The sequence below is a fragment of the Neovison vison genome, chromosome 6 (assembly GCF_020171115.1).
Source record: "Neovison vison isolate M4711 chromosome 6, ASM_NN_V1, whole genome shotgun sequence".
Lineage (NCBI taxonomy): Eukaryota > Metazoa > Chordata > Mammalia > Carnivora > Mustelidae > Neogale > Neogale vison.
In genome coordinates, this window is record NC_058096.1 from 161,149,268 (window position 1) to 161,169,571 (window position 20,304).

General features: G+C 36.0%; 1 protein-coding gene across 2 annotated transcripts in view; it reads right to left on the reverse strand.

Moving 5' to 3' along the window:
• LOC122909095 (programmed cell death 6 interacting protein) overlaps window positions 1–20,304 on the reverse strand; it is a 78,893-nt gene that overhangs the window by 34,325 nt on the left and 24,264 nt on the right. The window contains exons 4-10 of one of the 2 annotated variants that reach the window (XM_044252757.1): window positions 18,314–18,441; window positions 14,780–14,933; window positions 13,506–13,606; window positions 11,142–11,258; window positions 5,617–5,839; window positions 4,484–4,607; window positions 1,888–2,065 (exon numbers count right to left, since the gene is read on the reverse strand). In XM_044252757.1, the coding sequence (XP_044108692.1) occupies window positions 1,888–2,065; window positions 4,484–4,607; window positions 5,617–5,839; window positions 11,142–11,258; window positions 13,506–13,606; window positions 14,780–14,933; window positions 18,314–18,441 (1,025 nt within the window). Of the gene's footprint in view, window positions 1–1,887; window positions 2,066–4,483; window positions 4,608–5,616; window positions 5,840–11,141; window positions 11,274–13,505; window positions 13,607–14,779; window positions 14,934–18,313; window positions 18,442–20,304 lie in introns of both variants that reach the window. The other variant, XM_044252756.1, reaches the window with a different exon arrangement.

Here is a 20,304-nt window from a genome sequence, read left to right on the forward strand (position 1 = left end):
TAATCAACAAATTTTAAAGGACTATAAGGCATTCTCATGAATAAATCTATGACCTTAAGAGCGGTCTCTGTCAAATATTAATGTGCAGGGGTGCCTAAGTGGCTCAGTGGGTTAAAGCCTCTGCCTTCAGCTCAGGTCATGGTCTCAAGCCCCAAATCGGGCTCTCTGCTCAGCAGGGAGCCTGCTTCTTCCTCTCTCTCTCTCTCTCTCTGCCTGCCTCTCTGCCTACTTGTGATCTCTGTTTGTCAAATAAATCAATAAAATCTTTTTTAAAAAAATATTAATGTGCACATGGAACACCATGGGATCTTGTTAAATGCAGCTCCTGATCCAGAAGGTCTGAGATAAGGTCTAAGATTCTGCATGTCTAGCAAGCTCAGCACAGCAAGGCTTTGGTACTGAACTACGTAACATCAATTCTGTTTGCTTTCAATTTTCTTTTTACTGACTACATCCACATAGATGAAGCTGATAACACTGATGGTGTAATTAATGTAGAACCCCTCATGAATCAGATTCCAAAGGCCAATACTGCAAGTAAGTTTTCATTTAAGTTTCCAATAGCTAATATGCCACTATCAATTTATCATTTAGTATAATCATAATAATCCTTTTAAAAGGCAACCCTTTAGGGCGCCTGGGTGGCTCAGTGGGTTAAGCCGCTGCCTTCGGCTCAGGTCATGATCTCAGGGTCCTGGGATCGAGTCCCGCATCGGACTCTCTGCTCAGCATGGAGCCTGCTTCCCTCTCTCTCTGCCTGCCTCTCCATCTACTTGTGATTTCTCTCTGTCAAATAAATAAATATAATCTTTAAAAAAAAAAAAAAATGGGAGGCAAATATTCTCATCCCCAATGTTCACACTGTCTCAAGTACAGATGACCCCTGCATAACATAGGTTTCAACTTTATAGGTCCACTTGTAAGTGGATTTCTTATAGTACAGTATTATAAACGTATGATTTTTATGACTTTCTTTGATTTTAATAACATTTCCTTTTTCTAGCTTCCTTTAATCTAAGAATGCCATATATAATATATGTAACATACAAAATATGTGACAGTCAACTGTTTATGTTACCAGTGAGGCTTCCAAAGTCAACAGCAGGCTATGAGTAGTTATGTTTGGGGGAATCAAAAGTTATACTCATATTTCTGACTGCATGGGGGGTTGCCGCCCCATGTTGTTCAAGATAAACTACTTAAGTACTATACCCCTGCCCCAAAGTACTTGGAAATGATAGAAACATTCTTTGAAAATTAATTGAAAAATTAAAACATGGATTAAAGCACTGACAACAGAAGTTAACTAAAAAACGTGACTCCTAAACTGGTAAAAGCTAATGTAACCATTTTGACTATATTTATCACTAAAGAAAGAAGTGAATCAATGTGGGGAAAGACATGAAGGCACAGTAAAAGAATAACACTGTCAAACAGCTGACTTCAGCCAAAAAACTTCCTATTGATAAAATATGTTCTCTCTACTGAAAGATGGATGTGGTGGGCTTATAAAACACTTGAAGGCCTAACTTCCTTAGTCTGATTCCACATTTACCAAAAAATCTAATCTTTCAAAGAATTCATTAGTTATGAAGGCTCTGAACAGTTTGTATGATTATAATTTCTCACAGTATATCAATATTACATCATGGTCCATGAGTTTCATTAATGTGCATTTATAAACCCTTAAGACATGTATGAACCCATTCTCACTCAATGAGAATTCCTCTGGGAAGCTGAAAAGCAGTTCTGGGTCACATTAAGTTCATCAGGATGGTGAGTATTACCCTACAAAACCCAAGAGAAGAAAGCATCCAGTCCTAATCTCTGCTGGACACCAAGTGGCAAACAGTTTTTACTTGAAAAAACAAATCTCTTAAAACATACCTCATCTAGGATTTCTCTATTTCTTTGTAGTAGTTCAGGAAGCTCTTTGATCAGCTGATCAACAGTCTGGATGCCTCCCTGTTCAACCACAGACGTGGACTTAGTCAATATAGACTGAGGTACAGTATCTCCAGATACATCTTCAATTGCTGCTGGAAGATTAAGGGAAGCTAACACCCTGGAAAAAAATGAGATACTGTGTCATCTAGAGGTCTAAATCATCTTTTTTTTTTTTTTAAAGATTTTATTTATTTATTTGAGAGAGAGAGACAGTGAGAGAGAGCATGAGCGAGGAGAAGGTCAGAGAGCGAAGCAGACTCCCCATGGAGCTGGGAGCCTGATGTGGGACTCGATCCCGGGACTCCAGGATCACGCCCTGAGCCGAAGGCAGTCGTCCAACCAACTGAGCCACCCAGGCGTCCCAGAGGTCTAAATCATCTTTAAAAAATTAATCTCCTCACCTGGTGGGGTACCAGGTGGTGGGTATTACTGAGGGCACGGATTGCATGGAGCACTGGGTGACGTGAAAAAATAATGAATACTGTTATGCTGAAAATAAATAAATTTAATTTTTAAAAAATGCAAAAAAAAATTAATCTCCTATATATTCTAATCAATAGCAATGAAGTTTTAGCACCCCAAAAAAGCTGAGTACCCTCATCAATGGAAAAATAAAGATAAAGGGGGAAAAAAGGCAAAAAAAAAAAAAAAAAACAGTGATTGATAAAATGAAAACAAACTGTCAAATAATTAAGTTCACAGTTCAGAATTAAAAACCAAAAAGTAAGAAATGCACATTAAAAAATACTAGCTACCGGGGCACCTGGGTGGCTCAGTGGGTTAAAGACTCTGCCTTCGGCTCAGGTCATGGTCCCAGGGTCCTAGGATCGAGCCCCAAGTCGGGCTCTCTGCTCAGCAGGGAGCCTGCTTCCTCCTCTCTCTCTCTCTGCCTGCCTCTCTGCCTACTTGTGATCTCTGTCTGTCAAATAAATAAATAAATAAAATCTTAAAAAAAAAATACTAGCTATCTTGGGCTCACAGCTCAAACTTAACTTCTTTCAGTCTAAGTAATTAAAAGACAAAATCTGAGGCAACTGGGTGGCTCAGGCAGTTAAGCATCTGCCTTAATGATCCCAGGGTCCTGGGACTAGTCCCCCACTGGGTTCCTTGCTCAGCAGGGAGCCTGCTTCTCCCTCTCCCTCTGCCCTTCTCTTTTTGCCCCTCTCCCAGCTCTTGCTTGCTTTCTTTCTCTCTCTCCCTGATGAGAATAAATAAATAAAATCTTGAAAGAAAGGAAGTCTCAAAGATATGTATCTGACAAAGGACTTGCTCTAAAATACATAAAGAACACGAAAAACTCAATTTTAAAAAATGAGCTAAAAATTCAACAGTCACTTCACAAAACATATATAAATGCTAATAAGTACATGAAGAGTTACTCAACACCGTTAGTAATCACAGGAATACAAATTAAACCACAGTGTGATACTGCTACACACACACACTAAAATGAATAAAAATGAAAAGACTGACAATACTAAGTGCTGCTGAGCGGGTGGGAATATGAACTGGAATAACCACTCTGGAAAACAATCTGGCTATTCTGCATAAAGTTAAGCATACACCAACCACACAACTCAGGAATTCTAATCCTAACTATTCACCCAGGGAACTAAAACATGTCCACACAAAGATTTATGCATCAGTGCTCACAGCATCTGTAATGTCCACCATCAGTGAATACAGAATTAACAAATTGTTATTTAACTATAAAATGAAATACTGCTCAGTAATAAAAATGACCAAACTGATATAAACATAGATGATTCTCAAATTATTACGCTAAGTGAAAGAAGTCCAACACATTCTGAATATATACTGTATATGCAATAGGTATTATAAGTACTATAGCAACACTACAATATGCTATATACTGTAATGTACATATGATATAATACACATGCTATAATAATTACATTTATAGTAAACTGTATAAAAAGTAAAACTAACCTAGAGTGACAAGGAGCAGAGAGCAGTGGCTAAGGGCCAGGGGAAGAAGGACTGAAGTGAAAGAGGCATGAAGGAACTTTTTAGGGTGACAGAAACGTTCTCTACCTTGATCATGGTGGTGGTGGTTACACGGGTATGAACATTTATCAGAAAGAAGTGAACTATACACTTAAAATAGGTGTATTCTGTTGCATTTTATTGAAAATTATACATAAGATATTTTTTAAAACCAATGAATTATTTTTTTAAGCCGTAATCCACCTGCAACAAAAACTGGATAAGAATACTGAATATACCATGTACTTTAACTTACAAGTATAAATATTCCCTAAAATGCAAATCAGTAGCCAAAACTACTCTCTTTGTTTCAGTATCAAATTTATTCCAAATACATTTACTAGGATTTAATAAATACACAGCAGCCACAAGAAGTGCACATAGGTGTGTATTTGCTATTTCACATATTCTTGACATTCATCTGCAAGCTCAGAAAACTAAAATGTTCATAAACTATTTAGTTATAAAACACTCAAACAGAAACATTAGAACTTTAGAGATACATTCATGGAAGTTAAGCTCTACCTACCCATTTGCCAAAGTCGTGGCTTCTCTCATTTGAGCAATTGATCTGTTAACCAAGTCAGCTTTCCTCTGATTATAGGCAGCCAATGACTGCTGTACTGACACTGGAACCATAGTCTCGAACAAATCTAAAATTAGGAATGAAAATTTCAACAAAATTTCAAGACAAAACACTTGCAAAGTGAATGTTCATATTCCCTTTCCAATATTCGCATAAAAAAAGTCTACAAATACTTAAGAATCAAAACCAAATCACTATTAAAAGTACAATAATGAGGATTTTTAGAACACTATATTCAGGGACAATGACAATGAAAGCTTTCTTTTTCTTTGATCTTAATTTTCTTAACTTTTTAAGATGTGTTTGTCATTGACATTATAAGATCTTTGGTAAAGAAGACTTACATGTAAGAAAACACACTGTTCATTTGCTGATTAAATAGCCTACAGTGCCATGGTTTGATTTCCAGCTCCCTCCACCACTTCCTAGCTCTGAAACACTGGGCAAAATTACTTAAGGACTCTGTGAATCAATAACCTCATCAGTCAACTGGGGATAACAGTACATATCTCATAGGACTACTGCTAGAATATGAATTCTGAGCTAGCATCTGTATTTAAGAGAATCCCTGGCACACAGTAAACACATCTTGTTTGCTAAGTAGAAAACAGTAAGATAATCATCCTTTCCCAATAATTTAGAATATTAATCTTGGGATTTCAGCTAGACTACTATATACTGAATGTATCTACAACATCCAAGGATAATATTTACTTCATACAACCATGACTCCGTAAGTTTATATATTTAAAGTCATATTTATGAATGTTCATTTTTAATGGCAGACTCTTAAATCAATAACAAATGTTAACAAAATGACAAATGCTTCAAGTCTGTCATTACTCAGTTTCAAATTCTCTGACTGTTGTATACAGATACTTTATTACCATTTACTCTCCATCTTGAAATTTCACTATAGATACACCACTTCATTTTTATTCTCATATTCATTTTAAACATGAATGCAAATCATATTCAAAGCATACAATAGCAGTTATATGATTTCAGCTTAAAAAAACAGATTAAACTGGGGGAAAGATGAGTAACATTAAAGTGTATTTGAATACTTGACATACCAGTGAATTTCTGGCTGATGGGTACACTGACTGGGGTAGATTTCACAAGTGTGGCTTTGCCAATAGGGTCTAGATCTTTAAGGTCTGGAACTCGATCATGATAAATGAAGTCATTATCCTTCTTTGCTGCAGAAAGGGCACGGCTGATTTTGTCAGAAAAATCTTTCACATTAACATATTCATCATAGCGAGATGCCACTGTCTTAATCAATTCTGCTGCATGCTAAAGAGAAATTGTTAAAAAAAAAAAAAAAAAAAAAAAGAAAAAAAGTTTTCTTTTTTTCAACCAAGGATCCAAGCATTAGTTTTTCAAAACAATCTTTGAGGACTTGTATTTCCAGCAATGTAATCAACAGAATGTCGAAACTACCCCATCACAAAATACCAAAATATCAAAAATAAAGAATAAACATAGCCAGCATCCCTCTAAACACATGGGTGAATTACCAGTAAAGTAAAAGAAACCCATGGGCCATTAAGTATAAACTGACAATGAGGGAGGCTGGCTGTCAAATATTTCTGTATCCCAAAAGACTAGCAATTAAAACACATTAGAAGTGGGGCACCTGGATGACTCAGCGAGTTAAGCATCCAAATTCTGTTTTCAGCTCAGGTGGTGATTTCAGGGCCCTGGAACTGAGCCCCACATCAGGCTCCATGCACAGAAGGGATATTGCTTCTCTCCCTTTTTCTCTCCCTCTCCTTCTGCCTCTCTCTCAGCTTGTGCATGCACTATTTCTCTCTCTCTCTGATAAATAAATCTTTGCAACACACACACACACATTAAAAGCTCTCAAGGAACCTGAAATACAGAGACATATCGATCTACTGAGAAATATGCCCTCACCTCACATAGAGGCAGGAACCTTGAAGAGCTACTCCAACAGTGAAAGGATGAATCATGAAAAAATGACCCAGCCAACACAGGAAGGCAACGAAGCAGCATGTTATCTCAGTATCAACAGGAGTATATATATATATGTTTTTTTTAAAAAGGTCTATCATAATTCATAACATGAGCAAATGCCTCACGTAAATGTAGGGCTCAAACTGCATTACTCAGGTGGTTTCAGATACAGTAACATCAGATAAAATGGGCAATAAAGCCAAAAGCATCATTAGGGATAAATTAAGTACTTAATGCTTAACATCTGCCAATTTGCCAGAAAGACATAAAACTTCTTATACTTTGCATTTAATAAATCTCTATGTATATAAACAATTAAAATGCAAAATGGAGGGTGCCTGGGTGGCTCAGTGGGTTAAGCCGCTGCCTTCGGCTCAGGTCATGATCTCAGGGTCCTGGGATCCAGTCCCGCATCGGGCTCTCTGCTCAGCAGGGAGCCTGCTTCCTCCTCTCTCTCTCTCTGCCTGCCTCTCTGCCTGCTTGTGATCTCTCTCTGTCAAATAAATAAATAAAATCTTAAAAAATAAATAAATAAATAAATAAAATGCAAAATGGATAAATCTACCCCTCATCAGAGGGGAAAACTTTAACATTCCTGTCTCAACATGACAGACCAAGTAAACAAAAAAATTATTAAGATTACAGAAGATCTGAACAGCACAATTAATAAGTTTGATTTATGAGACATTGAAAACCTTGGAATCCACAATTAGAGAATATATAATATCCTCAGACATACAGGGAACATGTATACAGAGTAACCACTGAAAATAAAGCAAGTATGAAACACCGAATTATAGAAGTACATGAACGGCTTAATGATACAGAAATACAAGAATGGTTTAAGAAAACCTACTTCTATAATTCTCCAAATAATAAATTTTTAAAAATCAAATTATCTACACAGGTATTGAAAAAGCACTGATAATATTCAATATTCAACACTGATATTTTTGAAAATCTTGGTAAAATCAAAATAGATATTCAATCCCTTAACATGATAAAATCTTAACCCCCAAAGCTAATATACTTAGCAGAAAAATTTAAGAAACATTCCTAGGGTCAAAATAAAATGGTATCATCACCAACAACCACAGAATATGTCAAAACAAGACCAAAAAAAAAAAAAATTAAATCAGACATATGAAATTTAAAAAAGGAAAAAAAATGATCATTTACAGGTGATGTATTTGTATATCAGGAAAACCTAAAAGTCAACTACACTATTCTAAATAATGAGAGAGGTGGCTTAGATGCAAAATCAACAGAGCAAAACAAAAGCTCCATCTTCAATGGAAACTAGGAGATGGAAAATATACAAATTTAAATCACTTATCACATTTGATTTGTAAATATGTGGTCAAATAGCAAAGTTAGTACTACAGTATTCAGATATACTGAACACACCGGAGAAAAAAGGGACTACTAAGCTCCCCTCCCCCCATGAGAGGAAATGACTTTAAGCAAATCTGAAAATGATGAAATGAAATGAAGTAACAAGTGCCAACAGATGATAAAGGCAAAGCCAAATGGCCCATGTCAGCCACCAGGGGTCACAGGAAAAACCAAAGTGCTAAGGGACCTCATTCCAAGAGGGGACTGCTGAGAGCAAGAGGCTGATTAATCAAAGGCAGAGAGGCTGTGGGAAGTAGACAAGAGGAGTGAAAAGCAGGGAGAAAGAAGAAAGGGGGTAAGCACTCAGAAAAGGTCAACAAAATAAACTCTCAAAGCAGACACACCACTCTACAAAGCAAAGGCTGTGAGGGATTCAGGGAAACACAGATTTGGAGGTTAACAGTCCTTCCTCAACCAGTCTAGGTTTATAGAGACAAAGAAGCGAAACTGAGGAGGGTGCCCTTACACAAAGAGGCATGAAACACTCCCAAGGGCCATTCCCCCACTCAGGAGCCTCTTGCTATCTATCAGAATCAATCCTCATTCAAATACAAGTAACCAATACGGCATGCCATCTGCCTCAACACAAAGAAACCACGAGGAAAAGGATGAAAATGAGCATATAAGTAAGTTTCCAACAGGTAATGAAAATTCACCAAAGAAATGTTGTCACAAAGCAGATGAAAACAGCATGCTAAAAAAAACCTAAAATAAACTAAAAAACTTAAGGGTATAATCATAGTATCAAAAGAACACAAAATATGAACAGAGGACCAGATGGCCCAGACAACAGTGGGTGAACAGCAGATAGCAAGAGAATGTGCAATAGGAACTGACAGAACTCAAGCAAGAAAATGAAGAAAAACTCAAAATCACTTTTAAAGATTGAAATATTTACACAAATAACAAAAAAGAGATGAGACATCACAGACACCATTTAAGAAACACACAATCCAAGAAAGTGAGGAAAATTCAATATGGCAGTCAAGGAGAGGGAGGCCATTACAAATTAAAGATTTATAAAACACATCAATCAAATACAATGTGAGGACCTTGTATGGATCCTGATTTGCACAGACCAACTGTAAAAAAACAGTAAGAAAAAATCCGAGAAAACTAAACTAGGTCTGGATAATATTATATTACTAATAATAGTTATTAACCAGTTATTAATCTTGCTGAGTGGGATGACATTATAGTTCTAGAGTTTTAAGTCTTATCTGTTAGAGATATACAGTAAAGTACTTCAGGATGAAATATGTGAAATACTCCAAAAAAATAAGAGGGGAAGGGGAAATAAGTGAAACAAAAATAGCAAAATACTGATAACCATGGGCACCAGATATTTGATGATTCATACATTACATAGATTTTTTTTTCAAATTTTCCATAGTAAATATTTAAATCAAAAAAAAACATAGAAGCATAAACAAAAAGATCAGGAAAATTCAGAAATGAGAGATGGATACCTATCAGACATTAAAACACTCTGAAGAGTCAATGACTCTTCAATGACAATGAAACAGAATAAAGATTTAGAAATAGACCCAAATATATATGATGAATTTAGTGTGTGACAAAGCCAGAATCTCAAGTAGGCAGAGTAAGAAAGTCACCGTAATAAATGGTTTGGGGAGATGTGCCTGGGTGGCTCAGTGAGTTGGAGCCTCTGCCATGAACATGATCAGGTCATGATCTCAGGGTCCTGGGATCTGCCTGTCTCTCCGCCTACTTGTGATCTCTGTCTGTCAAATAAATAAATAAATAAATAAATGGTTTGGGGACAAATGGGTAAGCCATCTGAAAAAAAGGAAAACTAGATCCATACTTCACATATCAGGATAAATTTGAAGTGGATCAAATATCCAAGTATAATATACAGTAAATTACAGATGCATTATACTTTTATTATCAGCAATCCAATTTCTAGAAATTTAAGGTATGCCTGCTGCTGTGGACTAAACTGTTCACCCCACCCCAAAAATTCCTATGTTAACACTCTAACACTGAAAGTGATGGTATTTGGAGATGGGACTTTTAGAAGATTATGTTCTGATGAGGCCGTGCGGGCAAAGCCCTCATTATGGAATTAGTGCCTTTCAAGAGGATGAACCAGAGAATGTGCTCTCTCTCCTCCCCTTACCCATGGTAAGGACACAGAGAGAAAATGGCCAACAGTCTACAAACCAGGAAGAGAACTCTCACGAGAACTCTCAACGAGAACCTAACCATGCTGACATCCTGGTCTCAGCCTCCGCAGCTATGAGAAAACAAATTCCTGTTGTTCAAACTCTCAATCTATGATTACGGAAGCCAGAGCCAAGACACCTGCTGAAATACAAAATGCCATGCGTACATAATTATTCCCAGCAGTATTACTTGCACGAAACCTTGCAAACATGCAAGTATCCAGCAAAAGGGGACAGCAATAAACTGCTATTTATACAATGAAGCACACTTCAGCTCTAAAGAAAAATTAGGAAGGTGTCTCTATTGCTATATTATTATTGTTATTATTATTATTATTATTGTAAGTGCTGCCAAAGCAAGCACCGTATTGCTATATTAAAATGGAGATATTCAGGATATGCTGTTGCATGCTTAAAGCAAGACACACAACGCTATATGAAGCACAGTACCTCATATGTAAGAATGGGGAGAGTTAAGAACATGCATTGTATGTATTATGTATGCAAGTGCATATATTTGCTTATATTTCAGAGAAAAAAATACTGAAAGGATTAAATGAGAATCTAATGGAAATCACCTTTAGGGCAGTGGGGAAAAAAGATGGAGGAAACAGACAGAAGGCAAACAGAGAAAGGTAAAGTATATACCTTTACATATACCTAATTTTCCCAATTTTAAATTTCAAAAAATTTCAAGCCCACAGAAAAACTGAAAAAACTGAACAAGAAATAATAACAGAACCACACTTGGGTTCAACAAGTGTTAGCAATTTGCCATATTTGCTTTATCACTCTTTCCCATATATACACTTAAATGTATTTTTTTTTTTTTTTTTGCAGGATCATTTGAAACTAAAGTTCGTCCATAAATATGTAAGCATACATCTGGTAAGAACAATCTCCTTAATATCTACAAATTACTATCACAACTAATAACAAGCAATACTTTCACAAAAACAGTTTTCTTAGGTTCTTCATTAATTAATTAAGTATATCTGACAGACACTCATTCTAGAGTAGTCCAAGAGACTCACCTGTAACCTTGCGATCTCTTCTCCAAATTTCTTCTGTTGCTTTGCCAGGATAGACTGGTGGTACTCAGCGTTGGCCTGCATGATACAGTGCTTTGCAGCCAAGACAGGGAACACCTCCTGGAAATAAAAATACTGACCAGGGGAGAGTCCAACCACACAAACCACCACAGACAACATGGGATGCAGGAAGAAAAAGGAAAAGGAGACAGAAATTAGAATCACCCCATTAATGGTTTAGAGACAGGTTAGTCATTAGGTGTAAACAGAGAAGACCACATGATTCTGCAGGTACTGAATTCAATGCATCCATCTTTTTTCTTCCAATTAAAATTAAGGGGTTTTTCTTTTGAACTGTAAAGCCAATTTAAGTTTTTTTTAAGTCTTCAATCAAGCCATGAAGTCAACATTTTGTTTACAAAGAAGACAGGAAAGCATGCATTAGAAAGAGAAGGGAAACAGACATTCACAGAGGAATACCAAGCACAGGGCTTTAGAAGCTTTCTTATGAGTCCTTACCCAGCCCTAGAGTTAACTAAACCACCATTACTCACATACACTAATGAAAATGCTCTATAGCTGACTGTTTCATCATGTTTAAAAGACAAAAGACAGTAAATTAAGTTCCCACTTACATTTATATCCTAAGAGAATTTTTTAATAAAGATGATTTCTAGCCATGTAAAAATTTAGTACAAATGCTAACATTTCAGATCATATACTCAAAAACACAGAGCAAACAGACATATGTACTAAATTAATACCTAACATGACGAAGTGTTATTTTTACCCTAATTTGCTTTGGAAAAAATTCCAGTCAAAATTAGTTTTAAAAGACCCAAACACATGAACCAGAGAAGTACTTATTTCAGTAGATATTCTTCCAAAATGTCAAATCCTAGCCTGCAATCTTGCTGTCTTTAGGAAGTACAAAACATATGAAATCCAAGAAATATACTAAGCAGTCATGGTCTAGACAAAAAAATAAAGACAGTCAAAAACTCAAGTACTACCTGGTATGCTTTCCTGTGTCCCAGTGAATAATTTGCTAGCTTCCTGGATCACTACTTGCAGATATTCCAGTTTTATAACTAGAATATGAAAATACCTTATGAGCTTTATTAGTAAAAAGGCAAAAAGGACATCTGAATCTCAAGCTGTACTCATGCCAGGTCTCAAGGTAAGGCTGGAGCAACTTGCTATTTAAACAGGAGATTTTCAAGGAATACCAGGAATGCTGCAGAGGTAGTTTCCAAGTCTTTGAAGGTGACATTCTTCTCTCCGTGACACGACTGAACTAATGGCCCAACAGGATGTAACGGTACACTGTGCAGCTGAACATGAGGTCTTTCAGATGAAAAAAAGGTGAGAGAAGATCCCAAGGCTCTTTTTAGGAGTAACAGTATTAACATCCAAGAGTCCTGGGCAAATATCTACTGATCTCTTGGTGTACTTTAAATCTCCAGGAATTCCTTCACATGAATTCCTAATTCTCTAATTTGTGCTGTTGAGATATTTATGTGCTTTTTTACTTCACTAAAAAATTGTCTGCAATTTCATAATTTAAAAGTTTCTTGAATGACATAAATCAATAAATTCTCCTACAAAAAATCATGTAACAAAAACCATATGCAGATATAGATAAAACCAATTACCTGAACATTTCTGAAAGAGTAGTTGAAACATACATTTCACACAATCTGTTAATTCCTTTTTTTAACCATTCTGAGTTCACTTGTCAGTCTAATCATCTGCTTTGTCATTTACAAATGATCATCACTGACTAGTCTTTTCAAATGCCAGAAAAGTTTACATTAAAACAATTAATACTCCCTGTGATGTGTGGTTTAAGATGGTTGTTTTCCTTAGCTGTCCAACAGCAGCCCAATTTTCTATCCCTGTTGGCAAAACTTACTTCTAATCAAAATATTAGATGAATTTGTTTCTTTTGCTTTTGTCTTTATGTCTGTTTTTGTGCCTTAAGACTCATCTTTAAGAAAACAGGACAAAAATTAAAAGAGTGACTAATCAACATGCTCAAATATTCATGCTTATAACCAAATCACCAATGAATCAGAACTACACAAATCTTCATGCGGTAAAATTACTGGAGAGGTTCAAAAATTTCCAGAAAGAGCTTTAGCTTGGAAAAACAAATTTAGTGAAGAGTAGAGACAAAGGCATACCCTAAATATAAAAGAATTTTCCATGTATCCTAAAGAATTTCTACAAATATATTCTCCAAATGCCTCTCCTAAAATTTCAAGTTTATAAAACATAATTTTCAATGCACCTTCTTATACACAAAAACATCTAAGTTATTTCCATATGCAAAATAACCAAGTGTTTACAAAAACAATAACTGACCTTGGGGAGAGTATCTTTGTACTGACACTGTTTAAAAGCATCACCAAAGTAATCTGCAGCCTGATTAGCCAATTTAGCTATGATGGCATCTTTCATTTTATCTGGAATAAAATATTAAATTGACCATTATAATTAAAATAAATATAAAATAATCATGTTAATAGTATAAACACCAAGATCACAAGTTTGTATATTTGTCTAAAAAAAGTCCTTACTGATGAAATCAATTCTTCCACATAAAATTTAACCACTTTATAGGCAAATCCAGAGTCAGAAAATAGATTAGTGGTTGCCATGGGCTGGGAAAAAAGGAGAATGAAGAGGGGGTTTGGAGTTTGTTTCTGGGGTGACGATAATGTTTGAAAATAAGGGATAATGCTAGTGGTTTCAAAACTCTGAATATACTAAAAAACAATCAACTGTAAATTTTAAAAGGGTAAATTTTACTATATATTAATTCTATCTTACTATCTTACTATTAGCTGTTATAAGAAAAAACTATTCCAGTTCATATTGCTTCCATAAGATGACTACTCTCTTATTTTCAATTTCTATGCACTTCCACAATCAGACCATATCCCAATCTCTCATACTAACTTACACGCCTCCTAAAAATTGTTTTATTTCCTCATTCACAGGACCAGGGACTCTGTCTAGATGCTCCTTCTTATTAATTACATCTAGTTTAGAGTAGATCTCTTCGAAGAAACTCTTCTTGACTAATCAATCTAAAATTACCATGACTCCCCCAGTATCCTCACCCAGAGCCAGACCACCAGGCATTATCACATAATCTATTTTAATTTCTTTATACCAATTATCTCCCTTTAAAATCACCTTGGCTACTTAATTTCTTGCTTATCATCTTTCCCACATTAAAAATGTAAGCTTCCTGAAAGTAAGAATCTTATTTGCAACCTGTATCTAGAGCCTAGAGCAGTGACTGGCACACAGTACATACCCAATAAATATATGCTGAATGAATGAATTTTTGACCCACTACGAACCTACACAAATACTATTCTAGAGTTTAGTATTTTAAGACAAGAGCTATCTATTTCATAAAATGCTTCAAACACAGCCTACATTCATAAATGTTCATTTGTACCACTTTAATTTCAGAAAAAGAAAGTTGAAAATTTTCAATAACCCATGTGTTAAAGTTCAAAGAGGAAAGCTCTACACTGAGCATATTATATTCTAATCACCTTCCTATTTTAAAAGCTTATCACTTCTTTTCACATGCAACAAAATGGAGGAAAAATTAAAATTACCTCTTGTGGCTTTTAAAAAAAATACTTCTTGGGCCTGTGCCAACATAATAAGACTGAGGGTCCCAACAGTATCTGGAGATATGTCCACAGTAGGCTCTCGATTTAAGGCAGATAAAACTGTCTCTTTAATATGTAAAAAGGCACCACTAGCAAACTACAGGGAGGAAAAAAAGAACTTCTTTGAAATCTACAGAAACCCAGCCAAGACTTAATTTTCTACTGTTACACACAATTTCAAATGTTAATTTAGTTGAACAGTTACTATTTTTAAATTTTTATCTTGTTACAAATCTAAAAACAACTGACCTACAGACAACAATGCTGTACAGTTAACAAAAGATTTAACAAAGATTAAAAGTACACTGCAACAAAAATACAGTAACTTTAGAGGACAAATTGGTTAAACTTATTTTTAGATATACTTCCTCAAAACTAACATAAGAACAGAGGCAGGGATAAAACATTATTAAAATGCATTTAATACTAAAATGATTTTACTTTGATCCCAAACAAATCCATCTGTCAAGTAATTTAAACATGCCATACTTAGGGGAAACCTCAAATAGTACAGGTGCCGAGTCCTCTGAAGAAGAGCATTATTATCCACTGTAATGATTTCTATTTGGCTTTCAAAGGTCCCTGGTGAAATGTTCCCCATCAGATTTTTTATTCCTGATTATATTTTGCTGAAGTTAACACAAAAATAACTGTTTTTATGAAACAAATGATCCTGGGAAAAAGAAAAACATCAGTCTGGGTTTAAAAGGTGTTGTGCGGGGTGCCTGGGTGGCTCAGTTGGCTAAGCACCTGCCTTTGGCTCAGGTCATGATTCCTGACCTGATCAGTGTCCCGGGATTGAGTCCAACACATCAGTAGTGTCAGGCTCCCTGCTCAGCAGGGAGTCTGGTTCTCCCTCTCCCTCTGCCCTTCCACCCTGCTCATGCTCTATCATTCTCTCTCTCAAATAAATAAAATCTTTAAAAATAAATTAAGTAAGTAATTAAAGGTGTTGTGGATTATAGAGAGATGCTCTGCAGAGATAATTCAAGGTTAACTGTACTGAAAGTGAAAATCATGCTTTCTGCAGTCAGAAGTATAAAACTAGAGCATGTGCAAGAGGCGATGACCTGACCTTGCTCAACAAACTAAGAGAATCACAGACTAGAACAACAAAGAATCCAGTCTCTCTCACCAATCCTGGAAATGGAGGCCCACAGAGGTTATTAAAGAACACAACTAAGTCCACACAGCTTCTTGGTGGCAAACAGCCTAGACCGGCTTAGGATCTAGGTCTTCTTACCAATATTACCCCTCCCTTTCCATCACATTAGGTGACCTACTGTGAATCACAGAAGTGACCCACAGGATGTAATGTTCTCAGTAATTAAGAATGCCCTCTAAGATTTCACATGCCAATTAACTAAGTTACAGTTAACAGAAAAGTAAATAATTAAGCTTACTTCATTTTCACATTTTATTTTTTTTAAAGATTCTATTTATTCATTTGACAGAGAGAGATTCATTAGGCAGAGAGGCAGGCAGAGATAGGAGGAAGCAGGCCCCCCACCGAGCAGAGAGCCCAATGTGGGGCTCTATCCCAGGACCCTGGGATCATGACCCAAGCCAAAGGCAGAGGCTTTAACCCACTGAGCCACTGAGGCACCCCCATTTTCACATTTTAAAATATTGGCCCTCTATAGCCTCAAAAAGAAAAGGGATGCGCATAATGTTTGTCATCCACGCCCATTCAAAACTACAGGGCAAGCCACAATTTGGAGCACCTTGTTTGCTTAAAATGTACTTTCCTCTCACTTTTTTGTTTTTTTAAGATTTTATTCATTTATTTAGAAGAGAGAGACACAGTGAGAGAGGGAACACAAGTAGGGGGAGTGGGAGAGGGTGAGGCAGGCCTCCTACAGAGCAGGGAGCCTGATGTGGGGCTCAATCCCAGGACCCTGGGATCATGACTCAAGCCAAAGACAGACACCCAACAACTGAGCCACCTAGGCAACCCCCTCACTTTTAAAAGAGCATTCCTCACCTCACTCATAAACTTAAATATCAGGAAAAAATCAGACACTCAACCTCTAAGACTCAACCTCTAAGACAACCTCTAAGACAAATTCCAGAGCCAAAGAAGACACTAGAAGCACCGTTTGGAATTCCATAAAATTTGGAATCAGAACACCTGAAACCCCAGTGGACCAGTTATTAGCACTCTGACCTTTTAGTCTCCTTGCATATAAAATGAGAAGGACATTATGTAACATGCATTACAAGGCTTATAGGATAGTAAAATAATGTCCATGAGTACACTTTGTAAATAACAACATAATATAAAACATGAGAATGTAATTATACATGATATCACTCAGCAGCAATTTGTTCTTTAAATAAAAACAAAAATAAAAGTTAATACACTGCCACAATTATGCCATATTAGTAAATGATAATATCTAAAATCTAAATTTAGCCAACTTAAGAACATTACATATCTGACCACATTTAAATATGACCTCTTTGTTTCTCAGAGTTAAAATTTTCTTAGGTCTTAACTTTTTTGACAATGGTGAAATTTTATATGTGTCTCACTCTAATAAAAAATATATTAAGGGACGCCTGGGTGGCTCAGTTGGTTAAGCAGCTGCCTTCAGCTCAGGTCATGATCCCAGCGTCCTGGGATCGAGTCCCACATCGGGCTCCTTGCTTGGCGGGGAGCCTGCCTCTCCCTCTGCCTCTGCCTGCCACTCTGTCTGCCTGTGCTCACTCTCTCTGACAAATAAATAAAAAATCTTTTAAAAAAAATCTTTAAAAAAAAAAAAAAATATATATATATATATATATAAAAATAAGGTACATCTGACCCTTGAAAAACAGAGGTTTGAACTACACAGGTGTACTTATGCATGAATTTTTTTTTTTCAATAAATACAGTATGGTACTATATGGTACTATGGTACTATAAATATATTTTCTCTTATGTAGTTCTTAATAACACTTTTTTTTTCTCTAGCTTACTTTAAGAGTACAATATAAAATACATGTAACATACAAAATGTGTGTTAATTGTTCATTTTATGGGTAAGGCTTCTGGTCAACAGTAGGCTATGAGTAGCTATGGTCTAGGGGAGTCAAAAGTTATTACAATGTATTTTTTGACTGTGTAGGGGGTCAGTACCCCAATCCCCATGCTTTCAAGGTTCAACTGTACAAAATTTTTACATGAGATCAGTTATTTGAAAGGGATTTACCAAGAACTTCACCTAAAACATTCAATCATTTGTTGTCCCAACATTTATTGAGCCTTTCTTATGTGCCAGGCACTGTGCTAGGTGCTGGGTATACAATGGTGAAGAAAACAGAGCTGGTCTATAGGTATGACATTTATCAAAATTCAAAAGTATTCAGTAACTCATTAAAAAATACATTACTTTTCAAGAAAAGTATAAAGAAACATCTATAAACCTCAATATAGATTATTTCCAATTTAATACAAGGGAGCGTGAACCATTATATGGTTACTTTTCTACATACCTGATAATGCTTAGCAGCAATTTTCAATCCTTCATCATTATCCAGGTTCTGTTCCGCTGCAATCTGGCTAGCTAGGGCTGCACAGTTGAACAACACACAGCTCTTTTCATATCCTAAGCTTGCAAGAGCTGTAAAAAATTAAGAAGGAAAAATTTTTCATTTATTTTTCTAAAAAAAATGAATGTTTCAGAGATTGACTCTCACAAAAACAAGTTTCCAAACCTTTTTTCTCACCCAAAATAGTGCCCATATTTCTAATGCTGTCCTGCCAGGCATTTATTTCCACAGCAATATTCCTATCATCTAAAATTCAAAAGATCAAGGAATTATTCTTTCCTTCCCTTTATGTCCAAAATGTTGTGAGGTTCCAAATGAAGTCATTTGTCACTTAAATCCAAATAAATTATTTCCATTTTCTCATCACCGCTCTCAAAATTGTATCTTCTCACTGCATTCAAGCCAATTCTTCACTACCACAAACCTAACCCAATTCAAGCACCTCCAAGCCTCACTCCTTTATGCCAATACATCTCTCAGAAGGCTAGCAGATAATGTGGTTAAAATACAACTCTGCTCAAGAAACTACACACTTCACATCCACTGGGATAGCTACTATCAAGAACAGCAACAATAAAAAATAACAATTACTGGCAGACATAGGGAAAAATTGGAACTGCTGTGCACTACTGGTGGGAATGTGAAACACTGCAGCTGCTATGGAAAACAATATGGCAGTTCCTCAAAACATTAGAAATAGAATTCCCACATGATCCAAAAATTCCACTTCTGGGTATATACCCAAAGAACTGAGAGCAGTCACAAAAAGATATTTATACACCCATGATCATAATCAAAAGGTAGAAGAAACCTGAAGTGTCCACTGATGGACAAACAGATAAACAAAATGTGGTATGTACATACAATGGAGTATCATTCAGCCTTAAAAACGAAGGAAATGCCATCACATGCTACATAATGGATGAACCTTGAGAACATTAAGTTAAGTAAAATACGCAGATCACAAAAAGACAAACTTACAAGCATACCTCATTTTATCGTGCTTCACTTTATAGGGCTTTGCAGATAACTGCATTTCTTTCTACAAACTGAGAGTTAGTTAGTGGCATCAAGCAAGTCTATCAGTGCCATTTTTCCAACAGCATTTGCTCGTTTTGTAGCTCTGTGTCACATTTTGATAATTCTCACAATATTTCAAATTTTTCACCATGATTATAATTATATTTATTAGGGTGATCTGTGATCAGTGATTACAAGTCACTGAAAGCTCAGGTGATGATTAACATTTTTTAGTAACAAAGTTTTAAATTAAGTTATATACACTGTTTTTCAGATATAATCCTATTGCATACTTAACAGACTATAACATAGTATAAACGTAACTTTGATATGCACTGAGAAATAGAACAAAGCTTTACATGTGAACAAAAATATATTTGCACTCTTATTTTTAGCATCCTAAAATTACACAATATTCTAATGAGTGGGTAGGCCATGCTTTATTTAAGCAAGATATTACTGAAGGACACCTGATTCCCAGTATTTGCTACTGGATGTGCCTTCATAACTACCTCCTGCTTTATTTACGCTAAGTTTTTTGCTTCCCACTTCTTCCAGGAACTTGGTTCGTCACTTAATCTATCTCACCATCAACTCCTTTTCAGCCTATCAATTTGGCATTAAAAATCCTTTTTCTTGACCTGGTCTCCCTCTCAGCATAATGCAACCTTGTCCTTAAATCATTATTGCAGATTTTCTGAAATAAGCAATTCATATTTGCTGTTTTCATTTCCTCACTTCTGGTCCACACTTCAACCGGATGCAATCTGGCTTCTTGAGCATCCCCTTAGTGTAACTTCTTTCATTGCCGAATCCAGCAACTTCTCCAACTTTACATGACTTGACCTCTGCCACGACGACGCTGTTGGTGACATTCCAACCTGAATGCATATTAGAGTTACCTGGAAGTATCT